Source organism: Dipodomys merriami, unplaced genomic scaffold, assembly GCF_024711535.1.
Source record: "Dipodomys merriami isolate MVZ:Mamm:240054 unplaced genomic scaffold, mDipMer1.0.p SCAF_84, whole genome shotgun sequence".
NCBI lineage: Eukaryota > Metazoa > Chordata > Mammalia > Rodentia > Heteromyidae > Dipodomys > Dipodomys merriami.
Window position 1 is genome coordinate 4257904 of NW_027206446.1, and position 26708 is coordinate 4284611.

The following is a 26708-nucleotide window of genomic DNA, read 5'->3' on the forward strand; positions in this document are numbered from 1 at the left end:
AACAGCCCTTGAGGATCACCATGATCCTGATCATCAAAGATGGTACCCAGGATGATCAGCATGCCTATGTGCTCCCATGTGTCAGCCAGAAAGAGGAAACAATGAGTTTAGTTGTGCTGAAGGAAGCTCCAGATTCGCTGTGGCTCCATCTCTGAAATCCAGCAGACTCTGCTTGTGGTGAGGCAGACCTCCATCCAGGAACTAGGGGTGAGTGAATTTTGGTACCCACAAACTATGGGAAAACTTACCCTTTACCTGGGGCAGATGAAGAACCTCCGCATCCTTAACTTCTCTAAGATAGGTGGCTACTTCAACGTATTTAGTCCCAAGAATTTCTCATATTCCTGGAAATTTGGGGCATATCTGGAGCACCTGCAACATCTCCAGGAACTTCATGTGTATGATATGATCTTCCCTGATGAAAACTTGCCCTCCATCCTCAAGAGCCTGAAGCTGTTGAAGACCTTGTCTCTGAGTTCATGTCCACTAAAGGAAGCCAACATTTGGTTCCTGTCCCAATGCTCAAGCACCTGTTTAAGGAGTTTATACATGAACATACTTGTTCTTGAGCCTCTGCAAGCCATCCTGAATTAAGTAGCCAGCTGGCACCCTTGCAATCCTGGACTGTGCCATCACTGATGCCCATCTCTCAGCCATCCTGCCAGCCTGAGCCAGTGCTCCCAGCTCAGATTCTTCCGTTTTGACAGAAACCCCATCTCTGTCTGCCCTGCAGAGCCTCCTGAGCCACATGGCCAGGCTGGGCCATTTGAGATGGGGACTCTATCCTGCCCCTCTGGGGAGCTACCTTAGCGGTAGCCCAAGGTTTGGGCTGGCTTGGCACAGGCATTGAGAGACATGGAGATAACCCAGAAGGTCCAGATCTGTATCACTTTCTGTCATTACCAGAACAACTACCGATCACAGGCTGGAACCAGATGGTTCTTGTGTGGTCACAGAAAAGGATCTTGCTGGCCTCTCTGCTCTGCCTATGTTGTATGGTGGCTCTCTCCTGCAATCTCTTCTCAATAGCAGAAATGAAAGCAGGGACAGAAATGCATTCTCCAGGGGGCAAAACCTCCAAACATCAGGGTTCATGGAAGAGATAGGCGGTTTAGTCCTTAGCTCTGGAGATCCAGGAGTTGCTGAGTGCTTGGGGGGGGGGGGTTACATAGGTCTTGTGCACACAACATCAGGAGTCTGGAGTGAATTCAGCCTGGAGTGATCTGGACAACAATCTTGTTTTTCTTCTTTCATTTTTGGCAGTTGTGGGGCTTGAACTCTGGGCCTGGGCACTGTCCCTCAGCTGTTTAGCTCAAGGCAAGCACTCTACCACTTGAGCCACAGCATCACTTCCGGTTTTTTGGTGGTTTATTGGAGATAAGAGTCTCATGGACTTTCCTGCTCAAGCTGGCTTTGAACCGTGATCCTCAGATCTCAGCCTGAGTAGGTAGGATTACAAATGTGAGCCACTTGCACCCAGTTACTATCTTGTTTGTCTTAATGGTTGTAAACAAAAGTCTATATTGTGGGACTATCCCACAGTAATGGAATGGAAAAGCATGAGTAGAAAGATACCATTTTTGGCATTAAAGAATGAGAGTATTGTTCATGGCAAGAATCCTACCTACTCAGCAAGGCTGAAAACTAAGGATCACAGTTCAAAGCCAGCCTGGCAGGAGAGCCCTTGAAACTCCAAATAACCCTGAAGTGGAATTGTGGCTCAGGTAGTAGACCAAGATCAAACATACATAAATCATATTCTGGGGGAATATAAGGGGGGAAATTTCAACACCAAATACCAAATGGCCTCCACTGAGGGCTAGAGAACCATTTCTATGTCTCTCACATCTTTGCAGTAAGGATTCTCAGTAGTTCAACCACAGTGGTTGAGATTTGATTAAACTTGCTTTAAGAATGCAGGCCATACTTTATTTGCTCTACTAGAAATATTCACTTCCTGGCCACCCATGCATACCAAAAAAAAAAAAAAAAGAAAAGAAAAGAAAAGAAAGAAAGAAAGAAAGTAAGCTTCACACTGGGATCCTGCAATCCTGTTGGTCAATCTATTAGTCAAAGGCTGAGATCAGAGGATGGAAGTTAGAAGCCAGTCTAGCAAGAAATCTGTGAGTCTTTTATATTTTTAATTTTTTTTCTTAAGGTGATGTACAGAGGGACTACAGTTTCATGACTCAGGTAATGACTACATTTCTGTTTGCACTCTGTCACCCTATCCTTCATATCCTTCGAAATAAGTCTCATTAAAGCCAGAAAACTATTACTTCTCCCAGATATTTGGGGATGAGAATTTTCATTAATTAAAGCTGTTGTGGTTGAGATTTGATCAAATATGTGTTCAAAATGCCAATTATGTTCCTATGTACTACTATAAGTAATATTTACTTTCTGCCCACCTGGGTACACACACACAAAAAATCCAAAACAAAAAGCAGGAAAGAAATATATCTGCTACTAGTGTCTCATGCCTGTAATTCTACTCAGGAGGCTGCAATCTGAGGCTGTCAGTTAGAAGCCAACCAGGCAGGAATGTATCTGAGAATATTATCTCCAAGAAACTCCTCTCAAAAAATTCTAGGATTCCTAGAATCCTAGATACTTAGGAATTCTGAGATCTGAGGGTCATAGTTCAAACGCAAACCAAGTCAAATATCAGTGAACCTTTTAAAAATAATTTTTCATTGAGATTAATTACATACATTTCACAAATTTCACTTAAAGTCACAAGCACATTTTAAACTTCACAAGACAAATTTTCATGATCATGGTCTATAATGTTTGTGAATTCTATAAGCTTTGAGAATACAACTATTTCTTCCACCTCAGGTGATATGCACATTTCTTTCCTTTTGCTTAGTGTAAGCTATTCCCTCTTTCCCTCTCATTCCCTCCCTCCCATTGCTGCCCTTGAGTTGCTTAGCTCATTTTCATCTATGTCCAGTGCAGTTGATGGGCCCCTATCTTCTATATTTCTGTGCCTTCCACCTACCTTCCCTCAGTTGTGCGTGCGCACACACACACACCATATATGTGGTCAAGAACATGGAGTCATTTTGAGATGATATGACAAATTGCATGGGGGTCCTTTGTTTCTTCAGTCTTGTCTACTTTGTGGAATCGACTTGCATTTTGTATTTAACATCCACATATCAGGGAGACCATTTGTCTCTCTGTTCTATCCATTTCCCCATGAATGCCATTATTTTGTCCTTTCTAATGGCCGCATAATATTCCATTGTATATAGGTACCACAGTGTTTGGATCCATTCATCTGGAGTGGGGCATCTGGGTCGTTTCCATGTCTTGGCTATTGTGAATAGTGCTGCAATAAATATAGAGGTGCATGTGTCCTTGTTTCTTGGTTCCTGTTCTCAAGGTAGATGCCTATGGCTGGATCACATGGGAGGTCTATATTTAGCTTTCTGAGGTACCCTCCAGACTGCTTTCCAAACTGGCTGTCCCACCAGCAATGAACTCATCCCCTCCAGTATTTGTCATTGATTGAATTTAGGATATAGGTTATTTTGAGTTGGGCAAGGTGGTATCACAGGTTGTATTTATTTGCGTTTCCTTTATAGCTAGGGATGATGAACATTTCCTCATGTGTTTCTTTGCCATTTTTATCTGTTCTTCTGAGAAGTCTCTGTTTAGCTCCTTTGCCTATTTAATGATTGGTTTAATAGATTTGGGAGGGATTAGTTTCTGGAGTTTTCCGTATATAATGGATATTAGACCCTTATCTGATATATTGTTGGTAAATATATTTTCTCAATTAGTTGGTTGTCTTTCTACTTTGGTAGCTATGTCTTTAGCTGTGCAGAAACTTTTTATTTTAAGGTAGTCCCATTTGTCGAATCTCTCTCCAATTTATGATGACCCTGGGGCTCTATTCAGGAAATTCCTGCCTGTGCAGTAGTTTCAGAGTTTCCGGTTTGATGTTAAGGTCTTTAATGCATTTTGAGTTGATGTTAATGCATGGTGACAGGCTGGGGTTCACTTTTAGTTTTTGCCTTACTTTCCCTAGGCCATCCTGCATATCTCACAGCTACATACAGATACTCTGGTTACATATAACCAGCTAATTGTACTATTCTTCAAGTCTGAAGGCCTATTATAAAAAGATTTGGCAAAAATAGACTAGAAAATACTCCAAAACGCAAATGTGTAAGTAGAAATACACTAGTAGCTAACAAAACATGCTATCGTCAACATATTTATTCAAGACAGACCTTTTTATTGTTGTTGTTAGTCGTGGGGCTTTAACTCTGTGCCTGGGTGCTGGTCCTGAGCTCTTCAGCTCAAGGCGAGCACTCAACCACTTGAACCACAGCACCACTTCTGGTTTTCTCGTAGTTAACTGGAGATAGGAGTCTCAAAGAGTTTCCTGCCCAGGCTGGCTTTGAACCATGATCCTAAGATCTCAGCCTCCTGAGTATCAGGGATAACAGGTATGAGTCACTGACTCCAGGCAAGACAGAACTTTTTAAGGGAGAAAAATGTCAGTGAGTTCGAGAACTCAGCACTACTAAGGCTTAGACAGGAATTTGATCAGGATAACATTTAGGAAAAAATAACAGAGAGCAAAGGGGAAGACAAAAGAAGACAAGACAGATGCATGGAAGGGATTGGCAGGATTAGACATAGTTTAAATTAGAGGCACAGCTACTACCTAAAATACAATGCAAACTTACAGGAATGTGGGTTACAATTTGTAGTGACTACAGCACAACTGGAGAAAAGAAGTTCAAAGATATCCCATAGTATAAACACCTGTCTGGAGCAACAGAACAGATTTGTCTAAGACCCTTCATTAATTTTAGGTAGCCTATGTTTTTAAGCCTATGTTTCTCCCAGAATGGGGTCTATCCCTGAGTCTATGCAGAGAATTTCTCTCCGGCCTTAACAGGATGACATAGCACTTAGGGGCAAAGATGCAGCCCAGGAGGCCGGCACTGGAGACCAGGATGGAGAAGACCTCGATGGCCACCATGGCCTTCACCTTGGCACTGTGGTGGACAGGCAGGAAGCTGAGCCACACACTGCAGAACAGCAGCATGCTGAAGCTGAGGAACTTGGCCTCATTGAAGGTGTCAGGCAGGTTCCTGGCCAGGAAAGCCACCGTGAAGCTGGCCAGGGCCAGGCCGCCCAGGTATCCCAGCACACAGTAGAAGGCGGTGAGGGAGCCCTTGTTGCACAGGATGATGACGTGGCCATATTCAGAGTGTGCATCTGCGTCCACAAATGGAGGAGAGGTCCCCAGCCAGAGGCCACAGAGAGTCACCTGGAGGAGGGTGCAGATGGGGATGAGGAGGTTCGGAGCCTGGGACACCAGCCACTGCCAGGTGCTTCTGCCTGGAGCTGTGAGCGTGAAGGCCAGAACCACATTGAGGGTCTTGGCCAGGACCGTGGACACAGCCACGGTGAAGACCACTGCGAATGTGCTGTGCTGCAGGATGCAGGTGGCTGTGTGGGGACGGCCCAGGAAGAGCAAGGAGCAGAGGAAGCAGCAGGTGAGGGAGATGAGCAGGAGGTAGCTGAGGGCCCGGTTAATGGCCCTGACAATGGGGGTGTCTTGGTGCTTGACAAACACCCCTAGAACAGCAGCTGTAAGTGCAGAGCAGCAGAGAGCGGTGCAGGCCAGAGCCGTGCCCAAGGGGTCTTCATAAGCCAGGAAGCCCTCAGCTTTCAGCAGGCAGCGGCTTCTCTCAGGGTTGGCGTACTGATGATCTGCACATCTTGTGCACTGGTCCATGTCTGGTGACAATAAGGTACCATTCAGTACTTCCCTTTCTTTTTGGTCATGGGATTTGAACTCAGGGCTTGGGCCTTGTCCCTGGGCTTTTCTACTCAAGGCTAATGCCCTACCACTTCCACTTTTCTGGTGGTTCATTGGAGAGAAGAGTCTCATGGCCTTTCCCGTCTGGGTTAACACTGAACTGCAATCCTCAGATCTCAGCCTTCTGAGGAACTAGGCTGACAGGTGTGAGCCACTGGCACCCAGCCTTGTCATCTTTATACCTCACACATGACCATAACATGTATTGGTAATGTACCATTGCTTCATTTCTATTGTGCTAAGAATGTATTCTACAGGGTTTCTGGTTTTGTTTTCATGATATCATATTAACTCTCATGATTCTGCACAGATCACATTAACCACATGCGACATCGTGGTGATAGCCAACTTTCCCCATCCATCTCTGCAGGTGCTCATGGAAGGGTTTTGTAGGATGTTGAATGCAGGTTGTCTCTCCCACTCACCTGTGAATCCGTGGGAAATGAAGAGCTCAGGGACCCTGCCACGTATCAGGCAGATAACTACTTCTTGGACCAAACCCCACCTTTCTGAGGGTCTATGTCATGGAAACCAAAGGCAGGGAGATGCATGTTCCCAAGCGGAGGAGCAGTTGCTCATGAGTAATTCACCATGCAGCGGGAGCCGGTGCTCACCCCTGTAATCCTCGCTCCTCAGGAGGCTGAGGTCGGAGGACCGTGTTTCAGATGCAGCCTGGGTAGGACAGTCTGTGAAACTCTTAGTTCTAATTAAAGCAGAAAGCCAGAAGTGGAGCTGTGGCTCAAGGGGTAGAGCTCCAGCCTCGAGCAGAAGCAGCTCCGGGACAGCGCCCGGGCCCAAGCTCAAGCCCCAGGACTGGCAGAAAAGAAGAAAATTCTCTTCAGGCTCTGTCCCTCCTTCAGGTCTGTGATGTCCGACTCCACCGCCTTGACTTTACCCAGCACCGAGCTGGCCGCCTTTCCCGCCAGCCTACCGTCAGGATGCTGACTAGAGGCAGGGCCCCGCCCCCGGCACCGACCACGCCCCTCCACGCGGGCCCCGCCCCCGGGATCCCGCCCCAGAAGCACTGACCATGCCCCTCCATCCGGGCCCTGCCCCCGGGACCCCACCCCATGGCAAAGACTGCCACGCCGACCCCAGTAGAGTCTGCTTAGCATGGGAAACCATCTATCAGACCAAGATAGAGGCTTCAGAGACCTATCTCTGAGTTTTGGGACTTCACTGAAGTCTACCTCGGAGAATAGGGCTTCTAAGAGGCCTACTCCTGGGAAAAGGCTGGAAAAACCCCTGGGAAAAGATGTGTTTTTGTCTTTCTCATAAGAGTGCCTATCAATCTCTCTGCTGTTCATTGTACTTACTCATTGTCAACGTTCCCTTATTCAAAGCTCTTTCTTAAGAGGGTTGATGACTCCAATATCTGATGAGTGTCTTAAAAATATGACTAACTCACCAGAGTTAAGTGCTACCCTGAAACCCCTCTTATGGAGGCTAGTAGACAAGCCATAAGCAAATATAAAAGTATTGGGGGTTTCACAAAGTCACTCCAGCAGAAGGAATTGTAAGAAATTTACAAGAAGCTGTAGGCGCGGCTAGAACAGAAGGAATGTATGGCAATTGCTGAGATAACTACTTAGGAGAAAGAACTTCCTGGTACTCTCATTTACTAAGAGACTTGCTAGATCTAGGCCTCCGTGACCTTACTATTAAAGAAGGAACAGGAAAAATCTTATGGGATAATTAAGGCCTCTATAAAAATAAGGTAATGGTGAGATGGTGACAAACGTCGAAACCCATTATATTTCTTAGAGATAAGCCGGAAACAAGTGCCTTTCAGGCGACCAGCTGGTGACCACTAAAAATGAAGCCCTGCAGCAAGATTGTGTAAACTTTTGCCCTTTCAGGCGACCAGCTGGTGACCATCCAAGAACGAAGCCTTACAGCAAGATTGTGTAACCTTTTGCCCCTTTTCTTATGAAGACTTCTGTTATAAAAGTTTGTTATCCTCTGCATTAAATTGCACTCAGCACTCAGCACTCAGCATCCACTCCTAATGTGTGTGAGTTGTCTGTTTGCCATCTCCCCATCCTATTCCAGTTTCCTCCCCTAGGTATCCTCCGTCTTCCCGACAGAACCCGGTCCGCGGCAGGTGGCCCCCAAAGTGGGGCTCAGAGCGGGGCACGAAGCAGTTTCTTCAGTCAAGGAACCTTGGGAGGTAAGCATCTCTCTCTCTTTTCCTTTCACCTGGAATAGTAGTCAGAAGCTCGTTGGGGTGCTGCAGGCCCCTCAGTTGTGACTGAGAAAGATAACGAGTAAATCATGGGGAGTTCATCTTCTAAAAATAAGAATAAGTTTGTCTCTATCTTAAAACATATGCTAAAAGCACGAGGCATTAAGACCTCCACAGCAACAGTGAAAAAATTTTATAATTTTGTGTTACAAACTAATCCTTGGTTCCCGAAGGAAGGAAGCCTTTCTCTACAAGATTGGCAAAAAGTAGGACAAGGGATAAAAGAGTTCTACCAAGCTCATGGCTCAGCAGCAGTCCCTATGACAGTCTATTCGTCATGGATTCAGATAAGAGATCTTATGGAGGAAAAGGCTGAGCAAAAATGCTTAGCCGAGGAAGCAGGTCCCGCAGTCAACGAAACCTCTGAGTTAAAGAGCTCCGATCGGTGTCAAAACTATGGCACAACGATGGAAGCTACAAACTTAGGTAACAAGGAAAAACCATGTATAGATTTAGATAAAGACGGGGACAATAATGCTGAAGAAATGAAAACGCCCGCACTTCCGCTCACAGGTTTCCGAGCAGCTATGTTAGAGGCAAAAAAGCTCGGCGATACTACGTTCACTTTCCCTATTGTTGACCTGGACCAGGGCCCACCTCAGTGGGAGCCATTATCCTTAAAATTACTAAAAGAATTACAAACAGCAGTAAAAACTATGGGTCCTTCTGCCCCTTTTACTTTAACAGTCCTTGACTCTATAGCAGCCGATTGGCTAACTCCTTATGATTGGTATCAAACTGCAAAGTCAGTGCTAACCCCGGGGCAATACATATTATGGAGAACAGAATATGAGGACCTTGTTAAAGAAGTGCAACGGCGATTATTCACAAATTCAGGCCCTAAGCCTACAGTCTCCATGTTAACTGGTCAGGAGGATTATGCAGACATTAGAAAACAACTTAAACTCTCAAAGGAGATTTTAGAAACCATCACTAAGCTTGCTATTACGGCCTGGAAAAAGTTACCATCAGGGGAAGGAAAGACCACTGTTCTATCAGGAATTAAGCAACGGCCTGAGGAGCCATATGAGGAATTCATAGCTAGGTTGGAGGAAGCTATTACAAGAATGTTCCCTCCTTCTGAGGGAGCTCAAATCATTCTCAAACAATTGGCATGGGAGAATGCTAACACTGTGTGTCAGGAATTAATCAGGCCAGTGAGGAAAACAGGAGGCCTACAAGACTATGTTAAGGCTTGCATAGATGCTTCTCCTGCTATGATTCAGGGACTTGCATATGCTGCTGCCATAAAAGAAACGCCTTTTCAAACAAATGTGAAAAAGGTAACCAGAGGCTCAGGATATAATCCTGAACAAAGAGTATGTCATAATTGTGGCAAACCAGGCCACGTTCAAAAGGAGTGTAGAGCTCAAAAGCAACAGAAGGGATTAGGAAAAGCACCAGACTTATGTGCTCGGTGTCAAAAAGGGTACCATTGGAAAAGTGAATGTAGATCTAAGTTCCATAAAGACGGAACTCCTCTTCAAGAGGAAACAAAAAACGGACAGAGGGGCAACCTCTCAGCCCCTCCCCAAGAGAGGAACTAAAGCAAACTATTCATGACTTGCCCAGAGCCACTCCAGGCCCCTCCACGCCCCTCCATGAGGGCCCCGCCCCCGGGACCCCACCCCGTGACACTGACCACGCCCCTCCGCGCGGGCCCCGCCCCAGGACCCCGCCCCTGAGGCACTGACCACGCCCCTCCATGCGGGTCCCGCCCCTGAGGCACTGAACACGCCTCTCCACACAGGCTCCACCCCACCGTGGCACTGACCACGCCCCTCCGCACGGGCCTGGCTCGTGACCACGCCCCACGGCCCCGCCCCTGTGACACTGGCCCCGCCCCCGCGGCCCCGCCTCCGGCCAGTTCCTTCTAGAAAGCCATTGGCCCACTCTCCTGCCCGCCCGGCCCGCACCGCCCGGCCAGCAGGGAGGCCCGCTGGGCCCGCGGGGCCGGCACCACGCTCCCAGGGCTCACCCTCTCTGCCGGCTTCGGGCCCACCATGGGTGCCAAGGCTCCGGATGGGGGGGGCAGTCACGTGGCCGCAATTCTCACAACACTGCGTGCAAGTCTGCTTCGAAAATGGCGGCACCGGAAGCCGCTCCAGCTGCCTGCCTCTGATTGGACTGCTCAGATGAGTGACGGGCGTGCGCCCCTCCCGGAAAGACCAGGCTCCAGCCTTGGCCCTGGGGCAGCCTGCCCGTCCCCGCGGGGCCGACCCGTCCAGCCTGTGTGGGACCTGCTCCCTGCCCGGCGGTGGCACTCCCGGCCTGAGCCCACCCCGAACCGGGGCAGGAAGTCGGGGGGAGGCGTGGCTCCTAGCAGTCCCCGCCTCCCCCGGCGCATGCACACTCGCACGGGGTCCCAGGGAGGCTGCGCGTGCGCTGTGCGCATGCAAGGCCGATCCCATGGGCCTGGGACTCAGGAGCCGCCGGCGGGGTGCAGGGCCCAGCGGGGTGCGGGGCGGAGGCCTTGGATGTGTTACTGCAACAAGAAGGGGCCAGCTACTCCTATGTGTGCAAATCATATCTCCTAGGAATGGCTGTAACCACAGGACAAACCCATGCCCCAGTTTCTGCGCTAATCTGCGGTCACTCCTCCCCCTGTCATACTTGTTCAGAAGGCCATGCAATCAAAGCACAATGAGCCTTTGGATTCCCTCCATCCCTTGATGTATCATTTCTTTGGCCGGGTCTCCCAGGACTGTCTTACCCCTGGTTATGGCAGCCACAGACATCTAGACATTAGATTCTCTTCTCAGATGAAGGGGACATGGCCCCTGGGGGCTCTTGGCTTAAAATCTTCATCGAATCCTAAGGTGTGAGCTCCCTGGGAAATCTTGGAAGCTTCAGGAGGAGGGAAAGTACATTCTAGAAGCAAACCTATCATGCTGCTTTTTGTCATCATTAGTGTCTATCCTCCCCCTAAATATATAAGGAAAGGACATGAACGATGGATGGAAGGATGGATGGAAGGATGCATGCATGTATGTATCGAATGATCTGGTGCTACTGGAGCTTGAACTCAGGGCCTCAAGCTTGCTCGGCCTTCTTGCTCAAGGCCGGCCTTTGCCACTAGAGCCACAACAAGATGGATTCTCACAGATTTTTCTGCCTGGGCTGCTTTGGCCCAGGACCCTCTATCACTACACCTCCTGAGAGGCTCCAGCAAATGGCCCCTAGATTCCAGAACATTTAAAAGCAGACCCTGAAGCACTAATTTCCTCTTTTGGTGGTTATAGATATCTCAGGCCAATAGCTGTTATTTCCCTACTAGAAATGAGGTCTTCCTCTGCACACACCCTTCCATAGTGTTATCTCACCAAAGATACGGAGCCAAGGACCAGACAACCACAACAAAAGCGCCCACACCTGTGAGCAAATCAACCTTCAGACTTTGTAAGTTCACCCTTTCCTCTCTGTAAATTGATTTGCCTCAGGGAGAGATCGCTCAGGAACTCAGCTGTCATTTATATTGTACAATATGCAACACATGAAGATATAGAAATACATTTGTAAGTAAGCTTCCCATCAAGAATCAATTAATGACAAAATTCATTTGCTTGGATGTTGCTACATGTACACTGCTGAGCAATGAGCACAACAGCATAAAATCCAGGAGAAACCTGGCTGAGTTCCAGCATCATGATTACAAGCACTGTGTAAATGCCTGGGGCCACTCGATCACATCTTCACACAAGGACAGCTGTAGACCACGTGAACCATATGGAGAAAACCTTCCCACTTTTACCTTTAGTTCAAGACCTCCTGGAAAATCCTGAAAATTCACAATGTCATACTCGGCCTCGAGCTTCCTTTCATCATCCAAAATGATGTGGTCTCCAGTAGGAATCTCAAAGTGGAGGTTCTTCAGAAAGGGCTGCAGCTGAAAGAGATGCAGCTCACGGTGAAGGGCGACCCAGAATGAATCAGATAACCCGGAGGAGGGGACGCCCCATCATCTTACTCCAGTAGCCTTGTCCAAGTGCAACACAAGCAGCCAGGGCAACAGAATCAATGAAAACCTGAACAGAAACAGCGTGTCCTCCTGTTTCTAAGTCTTGGTGACTCAGGAGAGGATTGAAGACCTACATTCAGGAGGAAGTACACCCACCTATTTAGAAAGACCACAGGTCTCAGGCCAGCCTAACTAAAGCTAGCTGTCACCATTAATTTTGGGAATAGTCCCAGAGTTTTAAATGAAGTTGGAAATGTGCTCCATGGAAACTGGTTATTAAACAGTTATCATTGGGCACTAGTGGCTTACACCTGTAGTCCTAGCTACTCAGGAGGATGAAATCTAAGGATTGGGGTTGAAGGCCAGGATCCCAGGAAAGTGTATGAGACTCTTAAGTCCAACAAAACCAGAAAACTGGAAGTAGAGCCGTGGCTCATGTGATAGAGCCCTAGCCTTGAGCAAAGGAGCTCAGAGACAGGGTGCTGGTCCTGAATTCAAGCTCCACAACCAACCAAAAAAATAACAAAGAACTAATTATCCTGTTTTCCGAATTAAGAAATTTATTGAAAAAAGATTAACTTATAACAGTGAAAAAATGAGGATATGGGGGTGATTTGTAACACAAAGCACCAATGGGGATGTAAAACAGATTTTCTCTAGGAAAGCAACCCCCCTAGAAAGTTACCTGAGAAGGGGAGAACACCATTCTTTTCCCATTTCCCACCTGTGGCAGGACTGTTTGGTGAAGGAACATGTGGTGGAGGGCCTGGCTCACAGCATGCATGGCTTGGTAGACATTGAAACTCTCTTCAGACATGGCCATGTTGAAAAGGTGCCCGGGCAACCAGGCCAGGGAGGCCTCTCGAGGACAGCTCTCCCCGGCCACACCGGCAGACTCAGACTCAGAGCAGTTGAAATTCAGAAACCACAACTGAGCAAGGTAAACATCCTCTGGATATTTGGAAGGACTGACTGACTGCATAAAACTGGTGAATCCAGCGATTTCTTCATGGTGGTGTAAAAAAGTCAGAAGGGTGTGGAATGTGTCAAACATGAAATACCTCCTTTTGACCAATACATTGTACTGAGAGTTCATGACCAAGATTTTCCCTGTCACAAGAAAATCCATCGAATAGCTCATGAAATTAACCAGGAGTTCAGTGTCACCATAAATGACGATCACATTTGTGGAGGATTTCATAATCTCTCTTTGTATTACCAAGGCTTTTATTATATTTGACAGAAATTTCACTGGGATCAAAGCCTCAAAGGCAACACAGATCCTATGTCTGCCCATCTCTTCTCTCAGTTGTGGAAGAATCAAAATCCCATTCTCCTCTTCTGAGACCAACAGCCCCACCCAGGCCCAGCCAAAGTGGAGCATCAGGGAGACCAGGCCCAGAGCAAGAGAGGAATCCTTGGTAGAGAGAATCCTTGGTAGAGAGAAGGAAACTAGCCATGGACATTCAGGACAGGGTCAAAGGGCCCAAAGGTGAGCTAAAAGGAAAGGGAACATGAGAGGAGGAGGGTCAGCCTGAACCACAATCACATCTGGGAGAGATAGGAAGGAAGGTTTGTGCATCCCGTTTTAGCTCATCTTGTAATTCCTGACAGCTTTCTGGGAAGTGAATCATCAGGCTAAGAACCTGTGCCACATCCTCTCCCTCTCCTCTTTTCCAAATGAAGGGACTGTGGATGCCCCACTGGGGCTGCACACCCTGATGCAGCATCTAAATGCAGTATCTTCCCTTTGCTCTCTTCACACCCCTGCACATCAGCCGAGTTCACGTCTCCCTGGCCCAGAGCCCTCACCTGTGGAAATCTGTAGAGTGCCAGCAGAGTGCCGATCATGGCAGAGGTGAGGGCTGACGGGCCCGTCAGCACAGCTGCCGACTTGCTCATGCCCTTACAGGTGTAATTGGGAGCCCGTGCTTCCCCGAGAACCAGAGGAAGGGGCTTTCCAATACCAATGATGCAGTGTGATCCATCTGGTAGATCTCAAATCCCAGAGTCACATTGTGCAAAAGATGGGGGTTCCTGTTGATCTCCTCAACGGCAAAAGCCAAGGCCAAGACAAACTGGTAGTTCTTGAAGTGGGAATAGAGAGGAGGAGGAATTACAGATGACTCCCTTCAGATCCAATGACAGGACTATGAAGGAGTTACTCCACACAATCAATAATGAAACATTAACCATTGTGCACACTGCTGTCCAACTTTGAATGTTGGTCACTGGGACAATGGGAGGTCACAAAAGAGGATTTTACTGTATGAGGCTCATCTCCTCATGACAGCCCAGAGAGACAGACAGGGAGCGTCTCTTCTCTGCCAGATGTGGACACAGAAAAGTGACTGCTATCCATGAAACATGAACTGGCCATTCTGAGACCAACACTCGGGACCTGGGTTCTGGTCCCACACATGTGAAGTGCAAATCTTTGTTTCTTTTATCTCTTTAGATCGTGTGACAGACCATAAGAAAGATTTAAAATATTTTCATAAAAATTGAATCATATCAGACATATGTTTAGGCCATACTGTAAAAGAGTTAGAAATCACTGAACATGAAAATCTTTGAGGCTTGGGAATGTGGCCTAGAAGTAGTTTGCTTGCCTCACATGTATGAAGCCCTGGGTTCAATTTCTCAGCAGCCCATAAACAGAAAAAGCTCACTGTGGCTCAAGTGGTAGAGTTGTAATCTTGAGTGAAAGTAGCTCAGGGACAGTGCCCAGATCCTGAGTTCAAGCCCCAGGACTGACAAAACAAAACAAAAACCTTGGAAAGCAACAGAAATGTATGAAAGCTAAATACATTGTTTTTGCACAACCAATGTAGCAAAGCAAAAATTGAGAAGAAAATGATTTTTGAGACCAAAATGGAAACAAAGCATAATGAAATTCATGGGATACAGAAAAGGAAAACCAAGCAGCTAGATAACAATCAATGCTGAAATTAAAGGAACAGAAAGATGTCCATTCATTTCAAGCAAAACTAGAAAAGCAAAACAAAACTACACAAAATTAATACAAAATTAATACAAGAAAATAAAACATAAAAATTGTGGCTGACATAAAAACAGAACAAAAATTAGGAAGGGGGAGGGGAAACTGAGCATTATGGGAGGTTGGGGTGCAAATTGATTAGGATACACTGTACTCATGCCTGCAAACATCACAATTACATATTGCTAAAATAGGCTAATAAAAAAACAACCAGAATCAGATATGAGTGGCTCACATGGGTAATCTAGCTACTCAGAAGGCTGGGATCTGAGGATCAGAGTTCAAAGCCAGCTTAGGCAGGAAAGCCCATAACACTCTTATGTCCAATTAACCACCAAAAATATGGAAATGGAGCTGTGACTCAAGGTAGTAAAATGCTAGTTGTGAGCAAAAACGCTCAAGGACAGTGCCCAGGCCCCAAGTTCAAATTCTAATACAAGCAGCACACATACACACACTACCAAAGGTAAACAAAACAAAGAAGTGATTCTTCAAAAAGTACACAAAAGGATCCATGGTTAGTCTAAGACAAGAGGGAGATTTTTCAGGACAAATAACTGATGTCTATAAACATGATAACAGAAGAAATGGACAAACCCCTAGGGTTTTACAGCTTACCCAATCTCGATCAGAGAAAATGGAGAAAACTTGGACATGACAGTAGTAAAATCTGGGCCTGGGCAGTGTCCCTGAACTGTTCAGCTCAAGGATAGCCATCTACCAGTTGAGCCACAGTGCCACTTCTTTTTTTTTTTTCTGGTGGTTAATTAGAGATAAGAGTCTCACATATTTTCCTGCCTGGGCTGGCTTTGAAATGTGATCCTCAGATCTCAGCCTCCTGAGTAGCTGGGATGACAGGCCTGAGCCACCGGCACCCAGCATCACTGGCTATTTTAACAAGTAAGGTAGACAAATATTTACTCTATATATGTATGTAAAACAGAATTAGTGCAGGGTGCAGGTTGCTCATGACTATAATCCTAGCAACTCAATAATCTGAGACCTGAGGACTGCGGCTCTAAGCCAGCTTAGGCAGGAAAGTACTTGAGACCCTTATCTCTAATAAACTACTCAGAAAAAGCCTGAAGAGGTGTTGTGGCTCCAGTGGTAGAGCATTAGCCTAGAGTCTGAGAAGCTTGGACACAGCTCCTAGTTAAAACCCAGGACCAGCAAAAGGAAAAAAAAAAAGCCCAAAATGGTATTCAGACCAAACTCTCCTCACAACCACCCTAAAACATTATAGATGAGAACGCAGTGAACAAATCAATGGGCATCAGCAGCAAGCACAAGAATAAATGTGTCTACATACGCACATTGACAGACAATATTCAGGTACAGTTTAGAAAGTTAAAGGAAAACAAGGAAACATGAAAAAAATAGAAGAAGTCAATAAGAAAAGGGGTTCTAGGAGGAGGGTGACCTGTAAACCAGGAATGAGATGAGTTCCTGGCCCTGCCAGGAAGCTAAGCAGATGTGAAACGGACACTCTCTTCACCTTTGAAGGGAGCTGAGCAACACAGTACAATAAGGCTGTTTCTGGCGAGGCTGTGGTGTGAGCACACTGGAGGTGATTACAGACACTTCTCGCAATCCCCCCTCTCATCAGCAGGCCGACCACAGACAGAGAGCCAGCTCACTCACTGTGTCCTGGGCTCGTCCTGGGCTGAGCCACCATCCCTGCGGTCCAGTCCAAAAGTGTTGAGGGGGAAGAAGCCCACAATCATCACGTCTCCATCCACCCGGGCCAGGGCTTTCATTCTGGAGAAGGAACTGGAATCGAGCGATGAAATGCCAGGCATCCCAGATCCTCTTGTGGGGCGGGTGTAACCCTGCCATGTGGGCCCGGGATCCTTGGAAGCCTACCATGTGGGTCGGGGGTACTTGGAACCCCACCGTGTGGGTCAGAGGTCCTTGGAACCCTGCCATGTGGGGTGAGGGTCCTTGGAACCTTGCCTGTGTGAATTGTGGGGTGAGAGTCGGTTCCAAGTTCCAACTTGCCCACTGTGGGTCTGCCCCTTCTGCTGTGGGGGTGTGTGTCCCATTACGGGATTCAGCAGACCAATTCAGGAGATCTCCACTTCTTTTTTTGGTAACTGTCAGGCCTGCATGTGTCTTGTTTGTACTGTTTATTGTTTTTTGGACTAAATGACTGATGGGACTGGAAACCATGGTCACCACTCCATCTAGCCCCCTAGACTTATAAAAAGAAGCTGAGAAAGAAGAAAAGAAAAGGTACCCCCCAGTTTTTCAGGGAGATAACTTGAAAGAAGTAATGTTTCCTCCCCCATACTCCCCTTCCCAGGTTCCTTTTGCAGAACCTGGAAATGATCAAGAGGAGGAGGGATCTATAGAACCCTCGGGACCTGCTCTTAAAGTTTCTGAGGGGCCAGTCACTTGACGCCGCCGTGGGATCAACCCCCCATCTAATGCAGCTGTTTTTCCCTTACGCGCCGTAGGGACTGTGGATGTGGATGGTCAACAGCAACTCCAATATTGGCCATTTTCAACCAGATATCTACACAATGGGTGCACCCAAAATGCCCCCTTTTCTGAGAAACCCCAGGATTTAATATGGTCAAAATTTATGAGGTTAGACAGGGAGGAAGTGAAAGTCAGGCAGCATATCTTGAGCGGCTCATGGAAGCTTTTAGTCAATATACCCCATATGATCTTGAGACCCAGGAGTCGGCTCAGATGATCATGTTTGCCTGTATAAATCAAGCTGCACCAGACATAAAGAGAAAGTTGCAGGCTCTAGACAAACTTGGTGAAAAGCCTATTAGGGATCTAGTAGCCGTGGCAGAAAAGGATTACAATAAGAGTGTCGCTACCGCCTCGACCAGCAAGGAGACGCGACACTGGACTCTTCTCTCTGCCGTTTATTCAGGACCTTTTTTTAATCTTGTGACCCCAACACCGGGGAGAATTCCCCACAGCCTTAAGTACCCGCTGGGTAGCCAACCCTGATACGCCACGTGGGAACCACCAATAGGTTCAGGTGCGCGCAAGCAAGCCAGATTCTTTGCCTTAGCCATATCAGGAGTTGTTTACCACGAGAGCACTCGCCATCGGGAAGGCGGAGGGCGGAAACCGGCACCATCTTCCAGGTGCGGCCTCTCGCAGCTCTCTACAGTTCCCCCTTTTTTGTTTAAAGAACACAGATGAGAACAGAGGTCTGATCCCTGTTGTGCAATTGCAAGGACTGCATACAAGCCTTCTCCCAGAGGGCGCCTTCTCTAGGGATGACTCAGCCTGTCCATTGATTCGTTTTTCACAAGGACGGGAAAAGGCGAATCGAACCCGTGTGCAATCAAACATGCTCTCCTCGAGGGCAAAACTCATGCCTCTCGACTGCAGTACTTTGGCTTTGCAATCTGTGTTCATTGTTTTAGGGTGGCAAGCCACGCTTAGGGGGACTGACCTGCTCCAATGACTGTAAAGGCTTGGATAATCATGGCTGCACTGCGACGCTGAGAACCTCTAATTTGGCAAATGCACCACAGACATACCAAGGAGGCTAACACCAGGAGGCCTGTCAGGGCTCCCAAACCCGCCCCCTCCTTGAGATGAATCATAGCAGCGGAGATCCATGAAGATAACCCCTCCGCCAATCCGGCATCCACTCGGGTCGAGTTCACCATGACGATGGCAACCCTGAGCTGTTCCATCAGGCTGTCGAACTCCCCAGTTCAATTACCTAAAAGATAACTAAACAACTGTTTAGACAAATTTGCAGCGTTTTTTGAATAGGTTTTTTCCTGGGCCTGAACTCTGGGCCTGGGCGCTGTCCCTTAGCTCTTCAGCTCAAGGCTAGCACTCTTACCACTTGAGCTACAGCGCCACTTCCGGCTTTTTTCTCTTCTTGCTTATGTGGTGCTGAGGAATCGAACCCAGGGCCTCAGGCATGCAAGGCAAGTGCTCTACCACTGAGCCACCTTCCCAGCCCTTCTCCTTAAGATGATTGGGTCATAGCATTAGGAGCATCCTCAGGCACAGACACCCAATGAGGCATTCGGGTAACTAAAGCATATTTAAACTTTGAGGCATTCCAGCATTGGGTTAATGCACAAGGTAAGTTCTTCCATACTCACAATGAACAAAAATGGGGGATACACACACAGAGGTAGGCCCGTGAGTAATAGAAGATTTAGGTTTAACACTTTGGGCGCCACAACCCGTAGCAGTTGCCACAACACCAGTCACGGTACCAGAACCCGAAAAGGCTGTAATCAAGGAAACAGTTATGCATCATGTCATATGGGCATCGGTCTCGGGAACACAGACAGGGTTCCCCATCTCGGTACTGGTCTTCCCAGTTGCACCATCGCAAGGATGAGCAGGAGGACCATCACCCCCCGCATCTCGTGCCTCTTCACACTGGGCTTTTCTAGTGAGGCGTTCAGGCACCCACACCGGATCTTGTTGGTCCTGAGGAAAAACACAAACAGAGCCTCGTGCCCATGTCAGTACGGGATCGGGCCCACGCCAGAGCCCTGTCAAGACATCCTTCCATTTTACCATCCCTTTTGCTGGGCCATAAGGTTCATTATGTCTATCTGCTGCGGATGGACTCTGAGCATCCAAATTTAAAAAATTAATAGTAAATAAAGCAAGAGAAAGTCTTTCCTTTGGGGTACGGCCATGGCCAATTCCCCCCTTTTGTTTTTGTAGGCACTCTTTTATCGTGCGGTGAGCACGTTCCACAATGCCTTGGCCTTGGGGATTGTAAGGCAAACCATGTATAAGTTGCACCTCCATTTGATGACAAAAGGAGGCAAACTGTTGTCCTGTGTACGCAGGTCCATTGTCAGTCTTAAGTTGATAAGGTTTTCCCCAGGCTGCCCAGGCCTCCAAACAATGGGCAATAACATTGCGTGCCTTTTCTCCAGCCGAGGACGTGGCATGTATAACACCTGAACAGGTGTCCACAGACACATGTACATATTTTTGGTGTCCAAACTCAGAGATGTGAGTCACATCCATCTGCCAAACTTTTAGCGGGAGCAAACCCCGGGGATTAACCCCAACACTAGGCGGATGCTGATAAATTACACATCGAGGACAGTCTAATATCACCTGTCTCGCATCGGCTCGAGAAATTTGAAATTTTTGTTGTAGTGCTTTTGCATTAACATGAAATGTTTTATGAAAGGTTTTGGCTCTGTCTAAGGCAGAGCTAATAAATACCCATTCTTGTCTGGTCCATTGATCCACTACATCATTTCCTTTGCCCAGGGGTCCTGGCAGGCCCGTATGAGCCCGAATATGCAAGGGATAAAAGCATGATTTTCTCTGCCAAATCAACTGTTGTAATTGTTGAAACAATGGACCAACCGGACTGGAACTCTTAATAGGTCTGGCAACCTCTAAAACCTTGAGAGCATTAATAACATAAGCAGAATCAGATATTAAATTAAAAGAAAACCGGCATGCTTCAAAAACTTTTATAACAATTTTTAACTCTACCATCTGAGGAGCACCGGGCTGAAACTGGTGTTGTACCGGTCGTTGTGCCTCAACTATGTATACACCACATCCCGTTTTTGAGCCATCAGTAAATACATTAGGGGCACTTACAATAGGTTGAGAAGTCATTACCTTAGGAAAGATAATTGGGTGTTCCTTGAAAAACCCCAAAAGGGGATGTTTTGGAAAGTGGTTGTCTATTTGTCCAGTAAAGCTACATTGTAAAATAGCCCAATCATCTATAGTAGCACACAAAGTTTGAACTTGATGGCTGGTGTAAGGAACTATAATGATAGACGGGGCAATTCCAAAATACTGTAAGCATTGTTGAATTCCAGAGAGTGCAACACCAGCCACAGCAGTAGGGTAATATTCAATGGACTTGGCCGGTGATATTTTCGGGTGAATCCAAAACAGCGGGCCTTCTTGCCACAACAACCCAGTAGGTTGAGACAAGGTAGGGAGTATACACAGGGTAATACTCTTGTCTTCCTGTATTCTCTGTAAGCAGGCATTTTGTAATCTCTCTTCTATCTTATGTAAAGTCTCTCTTGCCTCTTTGGTTAACTGTCTAGGAGAATCCAAAGCAGAGTCTCCTTGTAATATAGCATAAAGGGGTCTCAACTCATAATTTGGTAGCTTTAAATAGCTTCTAACCCAATTAATATCTCCTAACAATTTTTGAAAATCATTTAAGGTTTTTAGATTATCTTTTCTCAACTCTACCTTTTGTGGAGTAACGCAATGTTTACATATTTTCGCTCCTAAGTAATCTATAACCTGGTCCTGCTGTACCTTTTCAGGAGCTATAGACAGTCCTCTGTGCTTTAGCATCTCAATCAAATCCACATACGCCTTTTCCAGCATACGTTTACTCTTTGCTGTTAGTAAAATATCATCCATATAATGAATGCATCTTAATTTGGGATATTTTTGTCTAAGAGGGGCAAGAGTTTCATCCACATAAAGTTGGCACATAGTAGGACTATTGGCCATCCCCTGAGGCAAAACTACCCACTCATATCTTTTATCTGGCTCCTCATGATTGCAGGAGGGAATAGTAAAAGCAAACCTCACACTGTCTTGATCATGCAGGGGAATGGAAAAAAAAACAATCCTTTATATCAATCACAATAATGGGCCAAAAGGCCGGCAGGGAAGAAAGCAAAGTTAGGCCTCGTTGTAAGGGGCCCATAATTTGCATCTGGTTATTGATGGCTCGTAAATCGTGTAACAAACGCCATTTTCCGGACTTCTTTTTAATAACAAAAATGGGTGTATTCCACGGGGATACTGATGGCTTAATGTGTCCTTGGGTTAACTGTTCCTGTACTAATGTCCTGGCGGCAGTTAATTTTTCAGAGGAAAGTGGCCACTGAGGCACCCACACCGGCTCCTCTGTTTTCCAGGATATGGGGATCCCTCCCCCAGTGGCCCCTAGGAAAAACCCAAGCCCTGCCTGTGGTTTCTCTGGTACACTTTAATAGGCTCCTTGTTCCCTCGTAGAAATTTACCTAGTCCAAAACTGGGGTGATAACCCATACGCACCATCATGTCCTGTGATGCAGGGGAATAGTCATTACTTAATTTAAATCCCATTTCTTTCATAAGGTCTCTGCCCCATAAGGAAACCGGGAGCTCTAACACATAAGGCTGTATTATACCAGAATGTCCTTCTTCATCACTCCAGTGCAGCTGTCTCGCACTCATGTCAGGGGCCTTAGCATATCCCAGACCTTGTAAGGTTTGGGAGGACGCTTGTACAGGCCATCCTGATGGCCAATCTTTTCTGGCAATAATGCTCCTGTCTGCCCCAGTATCCAAAAGGCCCAAAATTTTCTTACTATCAACATTGAGTTCAAGAACTGGTCTTTGGTCCAAATCAAGAGACAGGAATGTTAAGTCTGTTCCCGTGGATCCAAAACCCCCTTTTCCTCTTAGCTTGGGCTGAGCCGCAAAATGGTCATGTAAACTGGGTAAAATCAAAAGCTGAGCAATTCTATCTCCTGGGGAGATGGCTAAAATTCCTTTAGGAGATTCAACCATAATCTTTACAATTCCAGTATAGTCTGGGTCAATCACACCAGGATGCACCTTAAGGCCCCGCAGAATTGTGGATGACCTCCCTATCAACAATCCCACCGTGCCAGGCTCAAGGGGTCCTTGGAAGTCTGTGTCAACTAACTGGACCCCCATTCGGGGAGTTAATACGAGTCTGGTGGTGGCACGGAGGTCCAGTCCTGCTGAGCGCGCAGTGGCTCTCCGCGGTCCTTGGGGTGCCGGAGGGTCGGCCACTGTTCTGGGTAGTAGCTCCTGTCCTGGTTCTCGACTGCCCCATATATTTGCGGGCCCTGAGGGCGGGGGCCCTGCTGCCCGTTTTTTGAATGGGCCTGCGTTAAGGTTAGACCGTTGATGTCTTTCACAGATCGGCATTCAACTGCCCAGTGCTTCCCCCTTTTACATCTAGGGCACAGCCCAAGCCGCTTAGGCTGTTGTCCCTTTCCTGTTTCTATCACACTTCCTCTTTCAGGGCAATTACGCTTTATGTGTCCCATCTTGCCGCATCTAAAGCACGCACCTGAGCCTCCTCCTTTCTTCTGGGTTAATTGCACCACAGCAGCAGCTAATCCAGCATTAGTTAGTGGTCCGCCCAGCTCTCTGCAAACTTTCATCCATGCTTCTAGTCCCCTATTCTTATATGGGGTTATGGCAGCTCTGCATTCCTTAGTACACTGCTCGTAAACAAGCTGTTTAATTAATGGCATGGCTGCGTCTGGGTCACCAATAATTCTGCCAGCGGCCTCGACCATATGAGCAACAAGTCCGAAAACGGCTCCATAGAGCCCTGCAGGATTTTGGTGAGATTGCCACTCACCTCGCCTTTATTTGGTAAGGCCTTCCATGCCTTTATGCCAATTTTATTGATTTGTTCATAAACTTGGACCGGGTAGCCTATCTGCTGATTGGCGAATCTCCCCTGTCCAAGCAGCATATCTCTGTCCCAAGCTGGGTTTCCCCCAGCCTGATTGGCCGCAGCCTCTTCACTAGCAAATTCAATCAAAAAGGCCTTCCAATCTAAATACTGACCTTGGCTCAAACAAGCTCGTGCGAGCCCACTCCAATCACCGGGTGTCATGCAATGTCTGTTTAGGGCCTCCACCTGGGCTACAGTAAAGGAGGCTGTGATTCCATATGTCCGCACAGACTCAGCTAAAGATTTTATAACCTTAAAATCTCAGGGTTCATGATATCGCTGTCCCTGTGGATCCTGAAATATTGGACAGGCTAGATGTAACTCGGTTCTGACCGCTTTCCACACGCCTGGGCTGAAAGAACAGCCGGGGCTGCCACTTCCGGGGTCCTCCGCATAGAGCGGAGGGGCCGAAGGTGTGGGGCGGTGCACAGAGGGTGTGCATTCGTCTTTATCTGGGTCCTCTCTCTCCTTCCCTTTCCTCCTCTTTCTTATCTTTGTTTTTTCTATTTGTTCTATGAATGATTGTAGTTCCTCTGAGTCTGTAGACTCAGAGGTCTCCACTTCGGCAAAATCAGGGTATGACCCCCCCCCTGCTCTCCTCCTTTTCGCTGTCTGCCCTTTCTGATCTTTCTTCCTGCAGCATTTCTAAGGCGGCCTGACCATTCTCTACCACCTCACTGCAACGCTGGTCCTCGAGACAGCCTCTTATCAGTTTCCATATTGGTCTCACTCCGCTCTTAAGCGTTCTTTGTTCAGAGGCAAAATCTAGGTCGCCTCCCTAGTTTCTCCCAAGAGGCCACCGTAAGGCTTCCAGAGACGGCGAACCATGGGGCAACGGTGTCACATTCATTCAAAAATCTCTCTAAAGTACTCTTTTATATTTTTAACTTTTTTGAGTGCAGTAGCTCATTGAGAGCCAAAAAAAATTGGGTGCGAAGAAGAAGCGCCCATGTTTTAAACATTTAAAGCTGGTAAACAAACTTTTACTTTCACTTTTGGCTACTCTATTGACTAGCCCCGGGTTCTCACTCTCTCTTTATCTACGGAGAAGAGCAAAAATCCCCCCGCTCTTGTGGCGGATTCCCCTTTTACCTGGGAACTTACTCCCCGCTCTTGTGGCGGATTCCCCTTTTACCTGGGGACTTACCCCCGCTTTTGTTGCGGATTCCCCTTTTACCTGGGGACTTACCGGTGCACCACCCTGACCGCAGAGAGTTCTGAGTCCTCGTTGGGGTTATGGCTGAGTCCCCGTATGGGCCACCACGTGTCGCTACCGCCTCGACCAGCAAGGAGACGCGACACCGGACTCTTCTCTCTGCCATTTATTCAGGACCTTTTTTTAATCTTGTGACCCCAACACCGGGTAGAATTCCCCACAGCCTTAAGTACCCGCTGGGTAGCAGACCCTGATACGCCACGTGGGAACCACCAATAGGTTCAGGTGCGCGGAAGCAAGCCAGATTCTTTGCCTTAGCCATATCAGGAGTTGTTTACTACGAGAGCACTCGCCATCGGGAAGGCGGAGGGCGGAAACCGGCACCATCTTCCAGGTGTGGCCTCTCGCAGCTCTCTACATAAGAGAGAGACAGAGGAGCAAAGACAGGAAAGGAAGGACCGAGAACATGAAATTGAGTGTGAAAAGAGAGAGCGGGGTAAGGAAAAGAGGCCAGATTTGTTGGACTATCCACTATCGCATGCTGAGCATACCTGGTTCACAGACAGCAGCAGTTTCATTCGAGATGGAAAAAGGTACACGGGCACAGCAGTCACCACGGACACTGAGATAGTGTGGGCAGAAGCACTTCCCCAGGGAATGTCTGCACAAACAGCAGAGCTAATGGGACTAACAAAAGCCCTACAGATGGGAAAAGGGAAGAGACTAAACATTTACACAGACAGTCGGTATGCTTTTGTCACTGTCCATATACATGGAGCCATTTACCAACAGAGGGGGCTGCTGACAGCTGAGGGAAAGACTATTGAAAACAAACAAGAAATTTAAAGCCTCATCCGGGCCATATGGGAACCAGGAAATATTGCCATTATGCACTGCCCTGGCCATCAAAAGGGAACTGATTCTATAACCAAAGGAAATAACTGGGCTGATCAGGCAGCTAAGGAGGCAGCCCTCCAACCCAGAGCGGAATTACTGACTCTAGTAGACCCAGGACCATGAGCTTTGCCTCCTGAGCCTCAGTACTCCCAAGAAGACTTGGAGTGGATGAAGAAAATTCCCATGGCCTATAAACCCCCAGACAAAGAAGGAAACAAAGACTGGTGGAAAACTGGTGAGAGGAAACTTACCTTGCCACAAAGATTGGGCAAGGGGATTGATTATTAAGAGAATCCATCGGGTTTCTCACATGGGAACCCGAAGAATGTAGGACTTGCTCTGACACTCAGAAGTAAAAATTAGGCAAGGAAATCAACTTATTGAGGACATTGTTAAAAATTTCAAAGCCCTGCAACCTTATGCAATCCCATTTGTCCAACCTTTCTTTGATTTGTTGTGCTTCCGGGTCTCTATTCAGAAAATTTCGGCCTGAGCCAAGGAGACCTAGGGTTTCTCCTATTCCATCCTGTAATGTTTTCAGAGTGTCTGCTTTGAGTTCAAGGTCTTTGATCCATTTGGAGTTGATTCTGGTGCAGGGTGATATATAAGGATCTAGCTTTAGTTTTCTACATGTAGTTAACCAATTTTGCCAGCACCATTTACTGAAGAGGCTGTCTTTCTTCCATTCTATTGTTTTAGCTTCCTTATCAAAGATTAGATGGCTATAGGTCTGTAGGTTCATTTCTGGGTTTTCAATTCTATTCCACTGGTCCTGATGTCTGTTCTTATGCCAATACCAAGCTGTTTTGATTACTATGGCTTTATAGTAGAGTTTGAAATTTGGTATTGATATTCCTCCAGCAGTGTTCTTTCCGTTGAGGAGCGTTTTTGCTATTCGGGGTCTTTTATTGTTCCATATGAATTTTTGGATTGCCTCTTCTATTTCCTTGAAGAATGAGGGTGGAATTTTGATAGGTATCGCGTTGAATTTGTAGATAGCCTTGGGAAGTATTGCCATTTTCACGATGTTAATCTTGCCAATCCAGGAGCATGGGAGGTTTTGCCATTTTTTAAGTTCTGTGTTGATTTCCTTTTTCAAGATTTTAAAGTTTTCATCATAGAGGTCCTTTACTTCTTTGGTTAAGTTAATTCCTAGGTAT

At 47.0% G+C, this 26708-nt stretch overlaps 1 protein-coding gene across 1 annotated transcript; it reads right to left on the reverse strand.

Annotated features, from left to right (window-relative positions):
- Window positions 1-4840: 4840 nt before the first annotated feature.
- Window positions 4841-25846, reverse strand: LOC138820024 (vomeronasal type-2 receptor 116-like). Its single transcript, XM_070011664.1, is given in 9 exon segments — window positions 4841-5769; window positions 10075-10168; window positions 11848-11982; window positions 12830-13483; window positions 13486-13551; window positions 13867-13985; window positions 13988-14141; window positions 25203-25350; window positions 25800-25846. Coding segments are annotated over 9 exon segments (2346 nt in total).
- Window positions 25847-26708: the final 862 nt, after the last annotated feature.